The 22365-nt window shown below is 55.9% G+C and overlaps 1 protein-coding gene across 3 annotated transcripts in view; it reads left to right on the top strand.

The window, feature by feature from the left end:
* The window catches only part of LOC144735722 (uncharacterized), a 70625-nt gene that overhangs the window by 28782 nt on the left and 19478 nt on the right, over nt 1–22365 (top strand). For all 3 annotated transcript variants that reach the window (XM_078618237.1, XM_078618230.1, XM_078618238.1), the window contains exons 4-7: nt 2332–2499; nt 3031–3265; nt 19464–19572; nt 20159–20273. In XM_078618237.1, the coding sequence (XP_078474363.1) occupies nt 2332–2499; nt 3031–3265; nt 19464–19572; nt 20159–20273 (627 nt within the window). The remainder of the gene's footprint in view (nt 1–2331; nt 2500–3030; nt 3266–19463; nt 19573–20158; nt 20274–22365) is intronic.

Raw genomic sequence — 22365 nt, 5'->3', positions numbered from 1 at the left:
CGGTGTCTTCATCGGAGCACAGATAAAAAAGATCCTGGAGTGCAACGAATTCCCCAAGAAGCTCACTAGTAAGGAGAAAGCGGCTTGAAACAGGTTTGTCGCAGTGGTTCGTGGCTTCCTGGGCAATCACAAGGTCGAAAACTACGTGGAGCTGTTTGAGACTGGTGAAGAACTACGGCACAAAGGGCTGTAGGATGTACCACAAAGTCCATATCCTTGATGCTCATCTTTATAAATTTGTAGTAGGTTCAAATTAGGTGCACACACACGCAACTTGGAGGCAACACTATTTATTAAACGGTAAATAATATAACACTCTACATGAGGTGGTGACCACCTTCCTCAACTCACTAACACTCTGGAACACGACACAGACTGGACCAGGCAGGCAACGGCCTGCCTGGCCCAGGACGACGACTCGGGACTTGACGACCGAAGATGTCTTCACCTTGGAGTACAGTACAACAGCCGCCTCGCTCTGCGTTCACACCACGCTTATATTTGGTTTGGCGTGGCTGGCTCCGCCCCGGCGTGGCTGGCTCTCTTCAGGCCACGCCTCCCTTCCCCGGACACGCCTCACTTCCCCCACCTCTGGGAGGGTCCGGATCCCTCCACCACGTGACCCCCCAGGCACCCCCTTGGGGCCCCCAGCCTTCGTACGGGCCGACACAGTAGTGACCTTTCTCTGTCACTACAAATTCAAGGAGATCATGGGAGCGTACTCGGAGGAGCAAGTCGAGCGCTTCCACTAGGATATATTGGACTTTGAACGCCGCTACCAAGGACAGTATAACGGAACATGATGGGAGACTACATTTGGGGGCTGATTTGTTAAAGTGATTTACAGTATAATCGTAAATCTCGAAAAACTACTCACTTCTAAATCTTTTGTAGTATTTTTTGTATTACTTTAGTATAAATATATGTTCATTGTGATTCATATGTTTTTTTTCCTTCTGACTTTATGTGAACGAAAAGGCACAAATTCGCCCGTTTTCTCATTGAAAATAGGTAAATTTCTAAATATCACTGTCCTGGTCACTGTCCTTGTGGGGAATAATAGCCATTTTCCATACTTTTTAGGCATAAGCAATTACAAAATAACACTTACTACCCAGGAATAACAATTGTGTTACAAAGTGTTATCGTAGCATCGTGCAGTCACAGTAATTTCAGTCTTGTAGTCGTAACCAGGGCTTAATTTTTAGCCGGAGCTGTCCAAGGCTGAGCTCTGGAATATATGATTTCCCTCATTCCCCCCTCCCCTCGCTATGGATGGTATGTCTTAGGGGTTGGTCAATCCACTGTTAGATGAACACCACCCCAAACCGCGAACTCTCACGATCTTGCGATGTAAACTTAAGGGCGCCGCGGTGGCGAGATGCTAACTTCCTCGCCTATTAACCACCTCTAGATGTTAACTACCTCGCCTGTTAACTACCTCGAGATGTTAACTACCTCGCGTGGTATACAGGACGTCGTGGGTTCCATACAGATCCTGATGCATGCTGTATATTTTGAGTTGTGTCTCTCTTTCTCTCTCATCATCATCACGGTGGCTAGGAGATGTTAACTACCTCGCCTGGTATACAGGAGGTCATGGGTTAGATCCAGATCCTAATGCCTGCGGTATATTTGGAGTTTGCGTTTCTCTCATCATCACGGTGGCTAGGAGATGTTAACTACCTCGCCTGGTATACAGGAAGTCATGGGTTCGATCCAGATCCTGATGCCTGCTGTATATTTTGAGTTTGCATCTTCTCCCCGTGGTTGCGTGGATTTTTCTCCGGGTCCTCTGGTTTTTTCCTCCACGTTTAAAATCAACATCAGGCATTTCGATTATTTGCTGCTATACATGTCCACATGATGCTAAGCTACTTTCGTTGAGCTATAATTTGTGGCCAGGTCGAGTCTGAAAAAGGAGTATGGGAGGAAGGACAACAAACTAACACACGCAAAGCAATTTTAAATAAATAAGTTTTCAATCTAGATGATTTAAAAGTGCATAGCTCCCAGTGGCTTCCTCGTGTACCTTGACTTGCTTACCTTGTATCTATTTCGTATTTGGTGTAATTCGCTGACCCCATGGGCCCAAAACTGGGACACCTGGTGAAAAAGAGCTTTTTAGCTCATCGGATTCCTGCCCCAGTCTTAAATACAGATTCCGATTCCGAAACAACCCAGTGTGCATTCGCAGCTCCTGCACCCAAATCCGAACGCGCGGTTTTTGATCACTAATCATGGGGGGGCTCTCCCCCCGCCCCGCTCCGCTCCGCTCCGCCCCCCTACCCCCCTCGCCACCCCGCCCCTCTCCCCCCTCAACTATCCCAGTCCGGCCCCGCGCTCCTGTGGGGCTGAGCGCGACGCGGAGGAGCCTGGTGCTGGGGGCTGCTCGTGCGGTGGAGCAGCGGCTACAACCGCCAAAGCCCGCTCTGGGAGCAGCTGCACTACCAGGTGCAGCAGCAACGGAAGGCGACGGGTGGCGCCGTAACCTGGCAGGTGGGTGTACCGCGTGTCCGTGTAGCACGTGCCCGTGTGACGCGTGTTCGTGTACCACGTGCCCGTGTGACGCGTGTCCGTGTACCGCGTGCCAGTGTCACGACAACTCAAAATTATTTTAAAACCCATGGGACCTTTTTTGTTGTTGCCAGTATTAAAGTATGAAAAATAAGAATGTGTATTTATCCTTTTTGGCAATTAAACTGGAGTTGTGTTAAGATGTTCAAACACCAAATAGAAACCTTTAGGAAGGAATCAAGTACTGCATTAACTACTTGTGGTGAACATGAGAACAAACATGCTCTAATAACAGCACTTGCCCCAACAGTCTGTTAAGGCTACACGGGGGATCTTTGTCTCCTTCGTATGTGCTGCTACTCGCTACTTACAGCACTTGCCCCAACAGTCTGTTAGAAGCTACACGGGGGATCTTTGTCTTTGTCTCCTTCATAGATGTTGCCACTCGCTAACAGCACTTGCCCCAACAGTCTGTTAAGGCTACATGGGGGGTCTTTGTCTTGCACCCCTCAGCTGCTTCCGGGCCTCCTGCGCTCCCCCGAACTCCGTCTGGGACCTCGCCCCCCGCGGGGGGGCCCCTCCCTCGCTGTGCGCGTGCGCTCGGCCCCCGCCCCCGACTCCTTCTTCAGTGGCACATGGAGCCCCTGGTCACGCGCCCTCGTCGTGCCGGAGGTCGGGCCGGCTCGGCACCCCACCACGGCCCTCCCCCACCCCGAGCGTCCCGCCCCCGTGAAAACCGGGGAGCACGGTGAGAGGAGTGGGGGGAGGGGTGGGGTTTGGAATGGGTGGGAGGGGGGGGCATAGTGCTGGGGAGGGGGGGGCAGGGGGTTAATTGGGGGGGGCGGGGGTAATTGGGGGGGTCTTTGGGGGGAGGGGGCATGCGGGAGGGGGGTAATTTTGGGGCATGGGTGGGGTCTCATTGGGGGGGGGTCTTTGGGGGGAGGGAACATGGGGGAGGGGGGTAATTGGGGGGCATGGGTGGGGGGGAGGGGGGTCTTTGGGGGGAGGGGGCATGGGGGAGGGGGGTCATTGGGGGGAGGGGGGTCATTGGGGGGCATGGGGGGAGGGGGGGTAATTGGAGGGGGGGTCATTGAGGGGAGGGTAATTGGGAGTCATGGGTGGGGGGTCATTGGGGGGCATGGTGGGAGCAGGGTCATTGGGGGGCATGGGGTGGTCATTAGGGGGGTGGGTAATGAGTGTGGGGAGGAGGTGCCGATGCTGGTGAGTGTGTTACAGGGTGGTGAGAGGCGCTGATGACTGAAAGGGTGTGGGGGGCGGTGAGTGGTGTGGGTGGTAAGTGTTGAGAGCGGTGAGTTGAGGGTGGTCATTGGTGAGGTCAGCGTGTGGTTCAGTGTGGCGTGCCACGAGGGTTGGGGTTGGTGGATCACTGCGCAAATACTGTGAGACTCCTTACAATGAGGAGCCATGCACTTGCTCGCCGGAAGAAGGTGCTACAGAAAAAAAAAATGTCTATGGGATAGAGCGTTTCTCCCTCGAACGTGTGGGGTTTTTCTCCGGGTTGCTCCGGTTTTTTCCCACGCGGAATCATTCATTGATTGGCTGATAACACCTTCATATATAGAGGACCCACAGAGCTTGGGCGCTTGTTCCCGCTCGTCTGTGGTTCCTCCTTTTCCTCCTCGCTCGCCTCCAAGTCGTTTGCTCGCTTCTCGAGCAAGCGAATACTGTCTGGGGCGCGGTGGCGGCACGTTACAAGTTGAAATTACAGAATGCGTAAAAAAAAAGTGTGAACACTTCTGAAAATTGACATAAACACCACAATAAATGTGCTGCCTCCGGGCTCTGGAGACCACCTGGAAAAAAGTTCCAGGGCGTGTGTTGACAACGATGGCGAACAAGTAGGAAACTGGGGGCTACTGCCCCCCGATTCCTCTCTGTGAGACATAACTCTCAGCTGGCCCCTTGGCCACCTTAGTCATTCAAACACCCTCCGTGTGCCGTCCCTCAAACATTGGTAATAACTACCCGCACGCTACTGCTCAACCCCATGCACACTCTAAAAGTAGCACGGCAGCTGGGGGTCGGGGGTCGGAGGGCTGTGGCGCTTATCGCACACGCGCGGCCGCCGTGAGCGGTTGATAGCGATCGTTTAAAGGGCCGTGGGACAGGTGTTTACGGTGGGTCTGAGCCCCCAAGCAGCACGAGTATCCACGGCCACAGAACGGAGCGCGCAACTGGCAAAAACACCGACCACCCACGTTACGAGCGTTCACACACTGCACCACGCGCTTTCAGCACCCCACACCCCCGTGGGCACAAACTAAACCAAAGCCGTATGAATTATCTCACATGTACCCTTGCGAGTCTACCGTCGCTTCCCGTGGGCACACGCTAAGCGGGTCAGATCCGCGCGTTAACCCGTCGTTCACGCCTACGCACACACACGCGGCGCGGAGGATAGGGGCCACAGGACGAGACACTGTCGGGGTCGCTGGCCCCCGAGATCCCTCCCTCGATAATGCTAACGGCCGGGCTAACATCATCACTCGCCCCCCCGCTGCTATGCCAACCGCTGCTGGGTTCCTCCCCATGGTGTGGGAGCCGTCGCTCGAGGATTCCCCTCCACCGCGGGTCCGCGTAATAGGCATGGTTAATTACCGAGTAGTATTCTGCCCCTCTACACGCTACTACGATACCTCCCTTTCCTAATCGCGCGCCTGCAACCCACACGGAGCGAACGTACGCACACCCACACACACACACGCCGCTCCGCACACTCCAACTCAACACTGACTACTCACGTTATGATCGCGCACCTGTATCGCACACGGAGTGAACGCACGCGCACACACGCAGCTCCACACGCGACACACTGATCAACAAGATCACACGAGACCACGCTTCGCTATTAATGATTTATTGTCTGCTACCTGGAACTAGGTGTTGAGTCAGTACTTATCGGCGAGGCTGGCCTATCCTACTACCCCTGGACCTATTCCCTATTTATCGGCTTACGATACCCTTTCACCTTGCTACTCACGGTTCGAAGTATTCGGCGTCCTGTGGCTTGTCCTCGATGCTGTCGGGACACGTCACGCGGACGTCCGGAGGGCAGAGCTGGGAGCCGACTTGAACGCGGGCCTCTTGAAGAGAAGTGAGATCTCTCTACCTTGCTACGATCCCTTTTATCCTCTCTCCCAGACTTCCCGAATACTCTCCGCTCATGAGCGGCGCATATGCTAATCAATGTGCTGCGTGCGCGGCGTAAATTCTAATTAATCCCTTTCTCACGCATGCCTTTGTTATTGCAGATTATGCGGCGGCGTCCATTACAAAGGCTCGCCGTGGGAATTTGTGCACGGGCTCTCCACGTGCCTCCGCTCTCCTGATTATTTATACTTTCAGCTTAATCCTTTACCTTCCCTGACAATGGTGCCTGCGCGCTTAAGCGTAATTATCCCAAACATCAGCGACTACGCGCAAGAGCCTCTGCAGTCCTGCTAATCATGCCGTCCCGTCTCTCCCCTGCTTGCATCGTCGATACATGGGGGGTGTGTGTGTGGGGGATGCGTTTCAACCACGGTGGCCGAATGCCCCTCGCCGTGACCATACCATCTTAAGGCCGGTCGCAGCGCCGCAGTGCAATGTAGCGTCGGGGGAGGTCGTCCAATTCCCTGGTCGCCGGAAACCGTGAAAGTCAATCCCGATAAGGCTTCTCGGATAAAAACCGGTCGATCAGGTGACCTCCCCTTCCAGCTTTATGGGTGGGGGGAAAATTCGTGCGGGTGTGTTCATGTGAGGTGAGGTGAGGGGGACGCGGGGTCGGCTCCGTCGCTTGGTGGTGGCGAGGTCGTAGATGGGGAGCCTGCTGAACGGCTTCGTGGCGGCGGCATCACATAGCCCCCCGAGGTGCCAGTCCCCGTCCCGGGTTGACTGGAGCACCTCGCTTGGGCCGCGCCCACGAGGAAACGCTGCGGGATCCGGGGGATCCATCCGGACCTTGTGGCTGGTCTCGGGGCAGGTGGCTCCGTCCTCTGTAGCTCCTGCGGCTCTCCCTGTCCCTCGGTACCTGCAGGCTGGGGCACAAACTCAGCAGCAGAAGGGTTTAGGAGCCGTCGTCCGCGTCGTCTCCTGACTGGATCGGGGCGTCTCGGGGGCCCGGCGGGGCCCATGTAGTGAGCGAGGCCCCCCAACACGAGGGGTGCGTGTTCCCCGGGATTTCGGGGCCTTCGGGCGACGGGGTTCTCTCTCGCCGGGGCCGCTTTCCATGGTTTTAAGCGGCGGACGTTGACCACCGTCTCTCGACCCCTCTCCCCGCCATAGATTAGTACTGTCCAGGGGGAGATCTGCCGCACCACGGTCCAGGTCCTCGCCAGTAGGTCGTCAGTTTCCCCACCTGCCCGGCCCCGACGCGAGGGGTGTGTAGCCACACCTTAGCGCCGGTCAGGAATAAGGGGGGTTCCATGCAGGGTCGGGCGCCCTGTTCTTGCCGCCGATGCGCGGCTTCCCCTTGCGGGTATGCTCGGCCTCGGGCTTCTCGCAGGGTCTCCATCAGGTGTTCCACGGGGCGGCTTCCTTCCTCCGGCTTAGGGGAAGGAACGCCGAATAGCAGATCTGCGGGTAAACGAGACTCACGGCCAAACATCATTAGAAACGGGGTTTGTCCCGTCGACGTGTGTACGGTGGTGGCGTAGGCGAAAAGGGCGTAGGGGAGGTGTTCATCCCAATGCCGTTGATTTGCGGCCGCCATACGTTTGAGTTTCCCCGCTAAGGTCTGATTCATACGCTCCACCATACCGTTCGCCTGGGGGGGTGGTACGCTGTGGTTTGGTCCTTCTGGATTCCGAACTCTCGGCACAGTGCCTGGAACAACTCGGCCTCGAACTCGCTACCCTGGTCGGTGAGGACTCGTTCTGGGATCCCGTGCTTAAGTACGTAATGTTCCACGAATGCCCAGGCCACCACCAAGGCCGTTTTATCAGGGATGGCCATTGCCACGGGGTAGCGGGTGAAATACTCTACTGCGACTAGGATATACCGGTTGCCTCGATGGGATCGCGGGAATGGCCCCTGTAGGTCGACCCCGACCAGCTGATTCGTGCGGCTGACGCGGAACGACCTTAGGGGTACCTGGTATCGTGCCGGTTTCGGCCCGCACTGCTGGCAGGCGCGGCAGCCCTGTACCCAGGCGGCCACGTCTTGTGCCAATTTGGGCCAGAGATACTGGCGACGCAGGGTCTCTCGAGTGCGTCGTTCCCCGTCATGGCCCCCGAGCGGGTGATCATGCACCAGCCATAGCAGCTGGGGTCGTACCTGGGCAGGAACACAGATGCACCCCGGCTGGCCGGCCTCGATTAACTCCCGTACCACCCCGTTCTGCACACACAACCGGCCATACAAACTGCTCCAGGGTCCTTGTAGGGCGCTCTTTTCCTCCCGCAGTGCCGCCTCCACCGCCGCCAGATTGGGATCCCGCTGCTGGGTCTGTCTCAGCTGCTCGTCGTTCAGGCCTGGGAAGGCGCAGCCGACGTCCTCCTGGATCTGTCCGATCGGGGCGGGGTGATTCGCCGGGTCCCGAGCCATGGGTCCCGCGCTTGCCGGGCGGTCGTTGGGATCCTCGGTGCCACCTGTGAGGGTCTCTGTGGTGCACACTGCACTCTCTCTCGCTGGGGGGGGGGGTCAGTGGCCGCGGCCCCTCGGGGGTCCGTTGCCTGCCGGCAGCGTCCCCCCGTGAAACACGGGCAGGCCTACTCCGCCCTTGTCTCGGCGTACACCGTTGGCCGCCTCGACAAGGCGTCCGCGTTTGCATGCGTCCAGCCAGCCCGATACTCGATTTTCAGGTTGTACTCCTGCAACTGCGCCAACCACCAGGCCATCTGCCCCCGCGGCTCCTTGAATGTAAGAAGAAACTGCAGAGCATAATGGTCAGTGCGTACGCGACATTTCCTGCCGTACAAATACGGCCGGAACTGCTTACATGCGAAAATCACGGCATACAACTCTTGGCGGGTCATGCAATAGTTCAGCTCGGCCCCACTCAAGGTCCGGCTGGCGTACGCGATGACTCGTTCCGTCCCATCCTGTACCTGTGACAATACCGCGCCCAGCCCACTGCTGCAGGCGTCGGTGTCCAAAATAAAATCGGTGGTAAAATCGGGGAAAGCGAGGGTGGGGGCGTGGGTGAGGTGGTCTTTGAGAGTGGTGAAGGCCATCTGGCAGGCCCCCATCCACTGATAGGGGTGCTTAGGGGAAGTGAGTTGGGTGAGGGGGCGTGCAATCTCGCTGAATCCCTTTACAAATCGACGAAAATAGGTGGTGAGCCCTAAAAATGATCTGATCTCCGTCAGATTCCTTGGCCGTGGCCACTCCACTACGGCGCGTACCTTCTCCGGATCGGTATGCACGCCTGCCTCGCTGACGCGATGCCCGAGGTACCCCACCTCGCGTTGTGCGATGCAACACTTACGTGGCTTGAGCTTGAGATGAGCCGCTCGCAGTCGCTGGAACACCTCTCGTAGCCTGGATCAATGCTCAGACAAAGATCTACTGAACACGATCACATCGTCCAAGTAAATCAGGCACTGTTCCCATTGCAAACCCCGCATCACCAACTCCATCAGCCGCTGGAACATCGCGGGCGCATTGGTGAGTCCGAACGGGAGTACTCGAAACTCGAATAGGCCCATCGGGGTGGTGAATGCGGTTTTTGGCCGATCCTCCTCCGCCATCTCCACCTGCCAGTACCCGGACGCGAGATCGAGGGTGGAAAAATATCGCGCTCCGGCGAGGCTGTTGAAAGTGTCGTCGATGCGGGGTATGGGGAAGGCGTCGCCGAGCGTGACTGCGTTCAATTTACGGTAATCAACGCAGAATCGGGTTGACCCATCCTTTTTCGTTACTAGTACCACCGGTGCTGACCAGGGGCTCGCCGAGGGCTGAATTATGTTATCGCGAAGCATGTCCCCAACCGCCTCTTTGATCTGTGTGCGTTCGGGTGCACCCACTCGGTACGCAGGGAGTTTGATGGGTCTGGCTGCACCGGTGTCAATTTGGTGCTTAACAAGGTCGGTCCGACCCACGTCCGAGTCGTGTTCACTGAACACGTCGGCATACTCCTGCAGTAACTCGCGCAGCCGATCGGCCTCTCCCTTAGGTAAATCCGCCCATGGTACATGTAACGCGTCGAGCAGGGGAACGACCTCGGCTCGGGGAGTCGGGCCGACTCGCCAGGCCAGGTCCTGGTCCCCCTCAGAACGACTGGGGTCCTCAGCCCAGAGTGCGAACACCGATTCGTCAGAGTGGCGTGCGTGCAAGGGGTGTACGGTGGCGATCGGGGTGCGCCGTCGCAGTATCGCTGGGGTACTGTGGGGGTTAAACATCCGCATAAACAATCGGCCCCCATCTGCGTTTACCAGCGTGGCGGATCCCACGACCCCATACCGTTTCGCCAACTCCGGGTGAGGAGTTAGCATTACCTCTCCTGATGGTGGGAGCGCGGGGTCGGTGGGGGATGTTGCTACCAGCACCAGCATCTCGGTGAGCGGCCCGATGGTGACTGCCGTCGCCAGGATAGCGGCCACAGGTGAGAAGCGGGGGCGCGTTGGTTCTCGTCCCAGGAACAGTATCCGCTCGCCGTTGCTCTCCATGGTGGCGCATCGCTGGCGGGGTTGCACGTTGAGTCCCAGCTGTTCTAAAAGGTCGGTACCTGCGATACACTCGTGACACAACGCACTCGACACGTAGAACTCCTGGGTGCACACCTGACTGCCTATGCGGACCTCTAGGGTGGCTCTCCCCAGCAGCCCCATTCCGGCTCCGCTCGCCGTGTGCAGCGCGCGGTACGTTGCCTGCAGGTGACGCACGTCGACCCCGATCGCGCTGCAGTGCGCTGCGCTCACGAGCGAGGCCACCGCCCCCGTGTCCAGCAGGATTCGGGTACGCATTCTGTTTACCTCCCCTTCCACCAGCGACGTGGCCACCGTGATCCCTGCCACCAGCTCCCGTAGCCAGTCGCCAGGAGTCTCCGTTTCCGTGGGCGTTGTTGCTGGAACCTGTGTGGCGATCAATCGCTCGCCATTATTCTCATTATCGTCTATTTGTATCCGGACCGCGTCGATTGCACCCCTAGTTGGTGTCTGCTCTCTAGGGGGCGCTGGAGTTTAACCCCCGCGTCTGCCTAGCTCGGGTGAGTTCAGGACATTCCCTCATTAGATGCCCTCGGCGATTGCACATGTAACATGTCCGGGGAGGGGGGGCGGCTCCGTAGTGCGCCCCCTGCCCACTCCCTCCTCCCTCATTACGCCGCTGTCCACCCTCCGCCTCTAGTCGGGCTACCCTTCCAGATAACCCTCCTACCGTGGCGCGTAGGTCCCCCATGTCGGATCGGATGGCCTCAACGGAGGATTGCAGTTTGGTCATATTCTCACCTACGTGGGTTACCCTCTCACCTACTTGGGTTATCTTACCGTCCATTTCGTCTACCCGGCCAGCAATATCTCCCATGCCGGTCTGTAACCCGGCTACCCACCCCGGAGTTGTCTCGCTGGGTCTCTGGGGCTCCCTTGCCCGTCCCCTTACTGCGATGGCGAGCTCTTCCTCCTCGTCGGAGAGTAGGCTCGCTACGGCGCACTCCCGTCCCCTACCTCGAGGCTGCGCGCGCTCACCCGAGAGTTTCTCGCATTTGCGCGCGCGCTCGACGAGGGTGTTAAAGGAGAGGCGTGCACCGTCTACATTTGACTGCCACCACGTGGTGCGTGCCAAATATCGCTGGATTTTACCGGCGGCGAGGCCCTCAATTATCTTTGCCTCGTACTCCGGGTACGCGAGCTGGGTCAGCATGCGTACGTCCTCGGTGTAATCTCGCAGATCCTCGCCGGGTTGGCGGCGGCGTGCCTCTAAGGCCGCCTGCGCCTCCTCTTCGTCATCGGTGCCGAAGCGCCGTTCGAGTTGGCACATGAATTCTTCCCACTGAGTTTGTGCGCTTGCGGGCAAAGCTTCCACAAAGTCAGCCGCCCGCCCATCTAAATGTTGCTCTAACTGCTGCAACGCCTCCTCATCTGACAACCTTTTTAGCCCCCCTGATGCTGCGGGCAAATTATTTCCATGATGGAATTCCTTTGCCCGTAAATGTGCATTTGATTTTAATTTGAGTTGGGGGGCCTCTTTCCCTTGGGGGTGCGGGGGATCATCCCGTTTCTGACACCACTTTGTCGGGGTCGCTGGCCCCCGAGATCCCTCCCTCGATAATGCTAACGGCCGGGCTAACATCATCACTCGCCCCCCCGTTGCTATGCGAACCGCTGCTGGGTTCCTCACCCATGGTGTGGGAGCCGTCGCTCGAGGATTCCCCTCCACCGCGGGTCCGCGTAATAGGCATGGTTAATTTCCGAGTAGTATTCTGCCCCTCTACACGCTACTACGATACCTCCCTTTCCTAATCGCGCGCCTGCAACCCACGCGGAGCGAACGTACGCACAACCACACACACACACGCCGCTCCGCGCACTCCAACTCAACACTGACTACTCACGTTATGATCGCGCACCTGTATCGCACACGGAGTGAACGCACGCGCACACACGCAGCTCCACACGCGACACACTGATCAACAAGATCACACAAGACCACGCTTCGCTATTAATGATTTATTGTCTGCTACCTGGAACTAGGTGTTGAGTCAGTACGTATCGGCGAGGCTGGCCTATCCTACTACCCCTGGACCTATTCCCTATTTATCGGCTTACGATACCCTTTCACCTTGCTACTCACGATTCGAAGTATTCGGCGTCCTGTGGCTTTTCCTCGATGCTGTCGGGACACGTCACGTGGACGTCCGGAGGGCAGAGCTGGGAGCCGACTTGAACGCGGGCCTCTTGAAGAGAAGTGAGATCTCTCTACCTTGCTACGATCCCTTTTATCCTCTCTCCCGGACTTCCCGAATACTCTCCGCTCATGAGCAGCGCATATGCTAATCAATGTGCTGCGTGCGCGGCGTAAATTCTAATTAATCCCTTTCTCACGCATGCCTTTGTTATTGCAGATTATGCGGCGGCGTCCATTACAAAGGCTCGCCGTGGGAATTTGTGCACGGGCTCCCCGCGTGCCTCCGCTCTCCTGATTATTTATACTTTCAGCTTAATCCTTTACCTACCCTAACAATGGTGCCTGCGCGCTTAAGCGTAATTATCCTAACCATCAGCGACTACGCGCAAGAGCCTCTGCAGTCCTGCTAATCATGCCGTCCCGTCCCTCCCCTGCTTGCATCGTCGATATGTGGGAAGTGTGTGTGTGGGGGAAGCGTTTCAACCGCGGTGGCCGAATGCCCCTCGCCGTGACCATGCCATCTTAAGGCCGGTCGCAGCGCCGTGGTGCAACGTAGCGTCGGAGGAGGTCGTCCAATTCCCTGGTCGCTGGAAACCGTGAAAGTCAATCCCGATAAGGGGTTCTCAGATAAAAACCGGTCGATCAGGTGACCTCCCCTTCCAGCTCTGTGGGTGGGGGGAAAATGCGTGCGGGTGTGTTCATGTGAGGTGAGGTGAGGGGGACGTATCCGACACGTAGCGAAGGTACGCGCACTCACGCACACAGCTCCCTGCGGAACTCACTCACCACTGAATACTCACGTTGTAATCGCGCACCTGTATCGTACACGTAGTGAACACACGCGCACCCACATGCGCAGCTCCGTGCAGCGCTCACTCACGTGGCGAACCACTGTGTACACAGCACTACACGCGTTCACACTGCTCACGAGATCACACGAGGCCACGATTCGCTATTAATGATTTATTATTTGCTACCTGGAACTGGTTGTTGAGTCAGTGTGAATCGACGAGGCTGGCCTATTCTACCACCCCTGAATCTATTCTCTATTTATCGGCTATGATCCTACTTCACCTTCTTACTCACTGTTAGGTGCCCACGGCGGTTCGTTGATCCCGTACTCGCAGCGTACCTCGATGCGACTCACGGACGTTCGGGTCGCTGGACTAGAGAGCGTCCTGTCGCCTGGCGCTGGAGGGAGAGAGCGATTTCCCCTTTGCGCCCCCTTTTTATCCTCCCTACATCAAAGGGATGCGGCTCCGAGTGTGATGGCGGCCCTCTCCCAGTTTATCTTTAACAACGGACGCGCGCCCTCTAGCACGCGCACGGCGGCTCCTGGCGCCTTTGATATGCTAATCGGATGTGCTGCGGCGCCAATTCCAGTTAATCCCCTTCTCATGCATGGCGCCATGCTCCTGCACACCATGCAGCGGCGTCCATCACCATGGCCCGCTGCCGAAGTTAAGCGCGGAGCCTCCGCATGTCCCCACCACCTGCCCTATCAATTGCGCACCCTAAACTACGCCGCCCCGTCCCTCCTCTGCCTGTCTCGTCCACCCGTGGGGGGTGTGTGTGGGGGGATGCGTTTCAACCACGGTGGTCGAATGCCCTTCGCCGCGACCATATCATCTTAAGGCCGGTCGCAGCGCCGCGGTGCAAAGTAGCGTCGAGGGAGGCCGTCCAATTCCCTGGTCGCCGGAAACTGTGAAAGTCAATCCCGATAAGGGCTTCTCGGATAAAAATCGGTCGATTAGGTGACCTCCCCTTCCAGCTCTATGGGGGGGGGAAATGCGTGCGGATGTTCATGTGAGGTGAGGTGAGGGGGACGCGGGGTCGGCTCCGTCGCTTGGTGGTGGCGAGGTCGTGGATGGGGCGCCTGCTGAGCGGCTTCGTGGCGGCGGCATCACACTCTCTCTATCTCCCTTACTCCTGGTTCGCCGCTCCTGTGCGCCTGTCCTCGCAGCACTTCGACTCGTCTCACAGACGTTCGATTAGCTGCCCTGAAGAGACGACCGCCCCGGTGGCTGACTCAAGAAGCATGAGACCTTTTACTTTTCTGCGTCCCCCTTTTATTGTTAACCCACATCAAAGAAAACCGTCGCTAATCCGAGGGCCTTCTCGGCCAATCGGATTGCTCGTCTTGCGCCGCAGCACTCGGCGCCCTCGTCGCTGCCCACATCCCGGTTTCCATATCAAAGGGCCCGCCGCTGGCTGCTGCGCTGGCGGCCGTACACAAGCACATTCGCCCTGCCAATCAGACGCCCACCCTGGCTTCCCGCCGTTCATGGCTGCGCCCCCCTACCTGCCTGCCGATCCGTGTGTGGGGGTGCGTTTTAACCGCAGTGGCTGGGTAGCCCCGCCGTGACCATGTAATATCAACCCAAGTCACAGCGCCGCAGTGCGAGTTAGCATCGGGGGAGATCGCCCAATTCCCTGGCCGCAGAAAACCGTGAAGATTATCCCTATGAGAGGGCTTCTGGGTGAAAACCAGAAGCCCTCTCATAGGGGGGGGGGGGATGTGTTGTATATGTCGGATTATGAATTTTTTATAAACATAAAAAAAATTAAATTATGCTAATGTATCTAATTATCTGCATAAATTATAATAATCATGGAGATAATCGTATTAATTCATGCGAATGCTTTCAATTATGTTAATGTGTGTAGTTATGATATTTAGGCTTAGCTTCGTTATCCAGAGTTGTTTCAATCAGGATAAAACTATTATCTTTGATTAAACATTTATTGATTATCTTAGTGTGTTTATATTATGTTAGGTCTCCAAATTCATATCTCAACGCAGGATACAGTTCTTATAAATAAGACAGTTTTGCATGGACTTGGAAAGAAACACTCAACATACTTCTGTTTTAAGCACTTTTAATTCTAAACAAACATATGACATTTCGATTTAAAGCTTTCGTGACTGCAGGGATTTATCTTCTTGGTTCTTTTGGTAAAGTCACGTAGAAGGGAAGTAATAAAATAATAAAAATAAAAATAAAATATAATAAAATATTATTTTAATATGTTTTATTTTTATTAAAAATAAAATAATAAAAATATAAATAAAACATAATAAAATATTATTTTATTATGTTTTATTTTTATTATTTTATTACTTCCGTTCTACGTGACTTTACCGAAAGAACCAAGAAGATGAAACATATGACACTCTAACATGCAAACGCGAAAGCCATACTTCAATAGATTCATGAGCAAGATTATGCAATTAACGAAAATTAATGACTAAAACACTTCTTATTCATGTAACTCGACGGCAGCAACTGCTTTGCACAATCAGTTGATATTGAACGCACCACCTTGAAATGGCAACCCTTTTTGAATCACAAAGATAACTTTTTTGAAATAGTCTTCTTCGTGTGCGTGTTGCGTGTGCGTTGTATTGTTCCCTTGATAATTAATATTTTAAGCAGAGGTAGGGTGCTGTGTCGGAGCTTGTGGGGTGGGGGAGGGGGATACAACCAGCGGCCAGAGAGGTTCTCTCTCGCTTGGGCATGGCCTCAGCGAGCCCGTCCTGCTCCCTCGCTCGGGCGTGTCTCTGCTCGTGCGCTCTCTCTCTCCACTGCTAGATGAGTGGCGTCGGCACGACGCTCGCCGTCGTGGTGCGCGATGATTCCGTCGTCGGATAGCACGCAGCTCCGCCACCGCTGAACGTCTTCTCTGTTCTCAGCGGGTGCTGGTCGATATGTGTGTGTATTAAACACACGGCGCATTCGATGGCGCTCTCCTCTTCCTCACCGGCGGCCGATCCGGCTTTTTACACTGCTCCTTTCTCTCTCTCTCATTTTCTCCATGCCCTCTCCTTGATCGCTGCCAGCTTCACACGGACACCCGCCCTTACTTCAGGGCTGCGTTGGCTCAGGCTCTGGACGACGCGGCTGTGCGCGCTCACCGGCTTGGAGCGCTCTGGCGATGAACGATGCTCTCGTTCGTTGCTGGGTTGACGTTGGGTTGATGTTGGGTGTCTTCGCTGGCGCGAGAATGATAACTGGAATTTCGCAAGCTTCACTCGCACTTAACCACACCTCGCTACTTCGTTCTGCGAGAAGCGACACTGGCCATCGGTATCGGTGTTTGCTCCCTCACGACGGCACCGCCAGCCAGAGCACGGCTGAAACCCAGCCTTTACCCAGGCTGAACTCAGACTTCTGCGACTCTAACGACCCCTCCTCCTCCCATCTCTCCTCGAGGCACGATGCGCCCCCACTCCCTTGCGAGCCTCCCTCGCAATGCTGCATCGCAAGCCGAGTCACAAGACTGAGCAAGACTCGAACCAGATTGCACTCGGACTTCTGTGCGTTGCTTAAAACTCAAAAACGTGAACCCCTCCCCTCTGCGCATCTCTTGCGAGAGAAACAACAACAGAAAAACAGACGTCCCCCGGAATGTCAGGTCATAAACCCTTTTCGCGACCCTCTAACTCCCTTGCTCCCCCTGCGTGGGTCATGCCGAGGCCAGACCCCTCTCCGGATTTGATGGCTGGCCTGTTTATGCCGAACCGTTGTAAGACAAAGGTGGCGGGGAGGTCCTGACGTTTGCTGTTTTTGATGGCATTCCACGTTTTCCAGATGCCTGGCATGGAATGTGATGAGTAGTGGGTTATTTTCATTATTTAATTTAAAACATATATTTTTGGCCTAATTATTCTTAATATGAATTTTTGGAAAAAGGGGCATAAATACAACAAATATGTGAGGGTGTGTTTATGTGGGGGGTGGTGAGGGGGAAGTGTTGGGGCCGCTGTTCCCCGAGGTCCCTCCCTGCTGCGTGCCGATGGCAGGGGTTCCGCCGTTTGCCGACCCCTCGCTGGTCTGCGACCAGCTGCTGCCGTCGCTGGGCTCATCGTCCAACGGCTCCCCTCCCTGGTCCGCCCCTCCGCGAGCTCGTGTGAGAGGCATAGCTCGCCACCCGCTCTCGTTCACCTGTAAACGCTACGTTGTCTCTCCACCAATCACACGCTCTGAACGGGGGTCAGGGGTCGGAGGGCGAATGACGCTGCCCTCACACCGTGTGAGTTCCTGCGGTGATAGACGGAGCGGGTACCTGTGGACGCACCGACCCCCCACCCCCCCATGCTATGAGCGCACACACCTGCACACAGCACCACACGCTTCACTCACTCATAAGACCACTCGAGGCTGCGCTGAGTTATTAATGGTTTATTCTCGGCGACTATGCTTTACCGTTGGGTCGGTATCGATCGGCGTGGCAGGCCTACGTTATCGTCCCTGGGTCTGTACCCGATCTATCGGAGGGATATGTTCTAGGCGGCTCTGGACTCTCTAGTTTATTTCCTAATACCCCCTTTCCACTTACTCACGATTAGGTGCCCACGGCGTTCCGCTGATCCTGTCCTCACTGCGTACCTCGATGCGTCGCACGGACGTCCGAGTCGCTGGGCTGGAGAGCGTCTCATGGCCTGATTCTGGAGCAAGAGACCATCTACCCATTTGCGCCCCCCTTTTATCGTCCCTACATCAAAGAGATGCCGCCCCACCTGTTGTTATGCACTCCCAGTTTTTCTTTAACAATGGGCGCGCGCCAGTCAGGGCGCGTGCGGCGGTTCCGGGGCGCCTTTGTTATGCTAATAAGATGCGCTGCGTGTTGCGGCGCGTCACGGCGTTTCCCGAGCACACCGTCACGCCACTCAGCCGCCCTCCCCCTTCTCTGGCTTCCCCTTAGCTCGTGGTTGCGGTCTCTGCCTGCCTCGCCGATACGCGTGTGTGTGGAATGCGTTTTAACCGCGGTGGCCGAGTGGCGCGATTTAGCATCGGGGGAGGTCGTCCAATTCCCTGGCCGCAGGAAACCGTGAAGATTATCCCGGTAAGGGCTTCTCGGGTGAAAACCGGTCAGCCAGGTAACCTCCCCTCGGAGCTCTATGGGGTGGGGGGGAATTGCGTGCGGGTGTGTTTATGTGAGGTGAGGTGAGGGGGAAGCGGGGTTGGCTCCGTCGCTTGGTGGTGGCGAGGTCGTAGATGGGGCGCCCGCCGAGCGGCTTCGTGGCAGCGGCATCACAGAAGCAGTGTCGGCCCCCTCACTTGGTGGTGGTGAGGTCGTAGATGGGGCGCCCGCAGAGCAGCTTCGCGGCGGCGGCATCGCAAAACTCTTGGACTTTGTGAAGCTATTAAAATACATTTGTTATCACGTTACAGTATTATTGTCTGCTCTTTTTACATGCTATTATTTAAGTCACTTCGTCTGTTGTATCCTCAAAAAAGAAATATTGTAACTAAATTTTTACACACTTCCCAATGTGCTATCGACTGCAAACTTCGTATAGCTATGTCATACTGATGACAACAGGATATTCTATCATAAAAAATCCAAAACATATCTTTTATAACTTTTTACACGCTTTTATTTAACTTAATGTATGTGTTGTATCCAAAAATCTTGTAACTCAATTTCAACCGTATTCCCAATGTCGTATCGACGGCAAAACTTCGTATAGCTATGTCATACTGATGACAATACTATATTCTATAATTGAAAAGAAAAAATGTATATGTTTAAACAATCTTTTTAACGACTCTAATTGTCCACGCTCAACTGACGTTGCCTGTAAATCACCACGGTCCCTTACGTCACGGCAAGCCTCGGGGAGCCACGCCCAGGGGCGGGGGATGTGGAAGGAGGGGAGGGGCGATGGGGGAAGGGGGCAGGGGCAGCTCGGAAAGTACATTTCATTCAAGCGTGTTTTAAAAAAAAGTATTTTTTAAATATTTTATTCCATTAAAAACAGTGCCGGATTATCCTAGTAGCAAAAGTAGCATATGCTATGGTCCCCGCACTTTCAAGGGCCCCGCGCTAAATGCTTTCAAGCTATCAAATTCGGTTCAGTGATTCTTCACTTGCTCTATTTCTTCAACATTTATGAACGACTGGGTGTTTAAGGTTAACGAATTTTCGTATTATCTGGCTGTGTAGCAAATGAATAAATACAATTACTTTACTATGCAAGTTATAAATTAGTGTTTTTATATTTATGTGTTTTTGTTTTAATTTAGGGCCCCTTTATAACATATGCTACAGGCCCCGCACTAGCTTATTCAGGCACTCATTAAAAACGATAGTCTCATGTATTACGAATGTGTTGGGTGGTGAGCGTGGTTGATATTTGACGTTACCTTGCTCTGCAGTCAGGCAAGGGGTCAGATACCCCAGAGACCTCTCGGTTCCGATCGCCCTGGGGGTCATGTTTTTCTTCTTGATGCTGGGAGCCGCGCTCATCGTGATCTTTTGGAGCAGGTGAGTGACACTGCTCACCCCACTCACCCGCCACCACTCGCACACTCACAGCGTCAAACAAAGACAAAGATCACCCTGAATAGCCTTCAACAAACTGTTTGGGGCAAGTGCTGTTGGCGAGCATGGCACACGAGGGGGTCGCTGGCCAGCACCACGCCCGGTCGCCTTTGTTTCCCCAGTGGCGATGTTTACACACCATACCAGGTACTCATTTGAGGCCCAGTCGACCTACGGGAGGCCCAGGACCGGTTCAGATAATCGTCACTGGTATTGGTCGTGAGTGGGAATCGAACTCGGGTCACTGGGTTCGCAGCACGCCGTGCTGACCGCTCCACTGCTCACCATACACCACTCATACCACACTCATCACTCACCGCACACTTACCGTGCGCACCGCACCACAATTACCATACGAACCGCTCGCACCACACATACTCCCTCACTACTCGTAACCACAAACGCACGTCATTACGCACCACTGTGTCGTTTAAACGGATGTGCAATGTGTTCCCTATGCTCTCTGCGTGTATCTCTTCACTTGTCCTCGTATCTCCCACTTCGTCACCATGTGTCCCCGTGACCTCAGGCTGAGGGGGTCTGTGTGGCCCCCCGTTCCGGACCCGGGAGGGGTTGTCCGGAGGCTGCTGAAGGAGGTGGGGACGGTGATCGACTCCCCCACACAGGGAACGATGCACAACAAGGTGGAGTGAGTGGTGGAGTGGCTGAGCGAGCGGTGGAGTAAATGTTTGAGTGACTGGTGGAGGGGGTGGTAAAGTGGTAAAGTGGTTGATGGAGTGAGTGGTTGAGTGACCAGTGGAGTGTCTGAGCGAGCTGCCTTGTGTGATTTATAATCTTCCATGCACTGCAGGCCAACTCCCATATCCCTCACAACAACAGCTGATGTTGGGGCCGCTGGTCCCCGAAGTCCCTCCCTGCTCCATGCCTATGGCAGGGGCTCCGCCGTTCGCCGACCCCTCGCTACTCTGCGAGCAGCTGCTGCCGTCGCTGGGCTCATCGCCCGACGGCTCCCCTCCCTGATCCGTCCCTCCGCGAGCTCGTGTGAGAGGCATAGCTCGCCGCACGCTCTCGTTCACCTGTAAATGCTGCGTTGTCTCTCCATAAATCACGCGCTCTAAACGGGGGTCAGGGGTCGGAGGGCGAACGAGGCTGCCCTCACATCGCGCGAGTCCCTGCGGCGATAGTCAGAGCGGGGACCTGCGGACGCACCAACCCCTTCCCCCACACTACGAGCTCACACACCTGCACACACGCGACAACCACTCTCGCGCCGCTCAGCGCCGCGCTCCCACGAGGCGAGCCGTTGTATACGCAGCACTACAAGCGTTCACACTGCTCGACGAGATCACACGAGGCCACGATTCGCTATTAATGATTTATTGCTTGCTACCTGCGAATTGATGTTAAATCAGTGAGTCGACGAGGCTGGCCTATTCTGATACCTTTATACCTATTCCCGATTTATCTGCTATGATTCTAATTCACCTTCCTACTCACTGTAAGGTGCTCACGGCGGTCCGTTGATCTACTGCTCGCAGCGTACCTCGGTGCGTCTCACGGACGTCCGAGTCGCTGGGCTGGAGCTGCGTCTTGTCGCCTGGCGCTGGAGTGAGGCCGATTTCCCCTTTGCGTCTTCTTTTTATCCTCCCTACATCAAAGGGATGCGTCTCTCAGTTTTTCCTTAACAATGGGCTCGCGTTTCGGCACGCCCACGGCGGCTTCGGGCGCCTTTGATATGCTAATCGGATGTGCTGCGGCACCGATTCCAAACACGCTCCTAGGGAGTGGGCAGGTAGAAACTTGGTTGGACAGCGCATTCGTGCACGACAGAGAGACCAATAATTCCTGGTGGGCAGTGTGGAATATTGTTCCTACCTGTATTAATCTCCCTCTCATGCATGCGCCGTGCTCCTGCGCACCCTAAACTATGCCGCCCCGTCCCTCCTCCGCTTGTCTCGTCGACCCGTGGGGTGTGTGTGGGGGGAATGCGCCTCAACCGCGGTGGCCGAATGCCCCTCGCCGCGGCCATACCATCTTAAGGCCCGTCGCAGTGCAGCGGTGCAACGTAGCTTCGGGGGAGGTCATCCAATTCCCTCATCGCCGGAAACCGTGAGAGTTAATCCCGATAAGGGTTTCTCGGATAAAAAACGGTCGATCAGGTGTCCTGCCCTTCCAGCTCTATGGGGGGGGGGGGGGGGGGGAATGCGTGCGGGTGTGTTCATGTGAGGTGAGGTGAGGGGGACGAGGGGTTGGCTCCGTCGCTTGGTGGTGGCGAGGTCGGGGATGGGGTGCCTGCCGAACGGCTTCGTGGCGGCGGCATCACATAGCCCCCCGAGGTGCCAGTCCCTGTCCCGGGTTGACTGGAGCACCTTGCTTGGGCCGCGCCCACGAGGAAACGTTGCGGGGTCCGGGGGATCCGTCCGGACCTGGTGGCTGGTCTCGGGGCGGGTGGTTCCGTCCTCTGTAGCTCCTGCGGCGGCCTCCTCCTCCACTCCAGTGGCTCTCCCCGTCCTCCGGCACCTGTGGGGTGGGGCACAAACTCAGCAGCGGAAGGGTTTAGGGGCCGTCGTCCGCGCCGCCTCCGCACTGGATCGGGGCATCTCGGGGGCCCGGCGGGGCCCATGTAGTGTGCGAGGCCCCCCAATACGAGGGGTGCGGGTACTCCGGGATTTGGGGCCTTCGGGTGACGGGGTTCTCTCTCGCTGGGGCCGCTTTCCACGGTTTTAAGCAGCGGACGTTGACCACCGTCTCTCGACCCGTCTCCCCGCCATAAAT

The sequence above is a fragment of the Lampetra planeri genome, chromosome 3 (genome assembly GCF_965212315.1).
Source record: "Lampetra planeri chromosome 3, kcLamPlan1.2.h2, whole genome shotgun sequence".
NCBI lineage: Eukaryota > Metazoa > Chordata > Hyperoartia > Petromyzontiformes > Petromyzontidae > Lampetra > Lampetra planeri.
The sequence above is the reverse complement of the archived record's forward strand: the minus strand, read 5'-3'. Positions and strand labels throughout refer to the sequence as shown.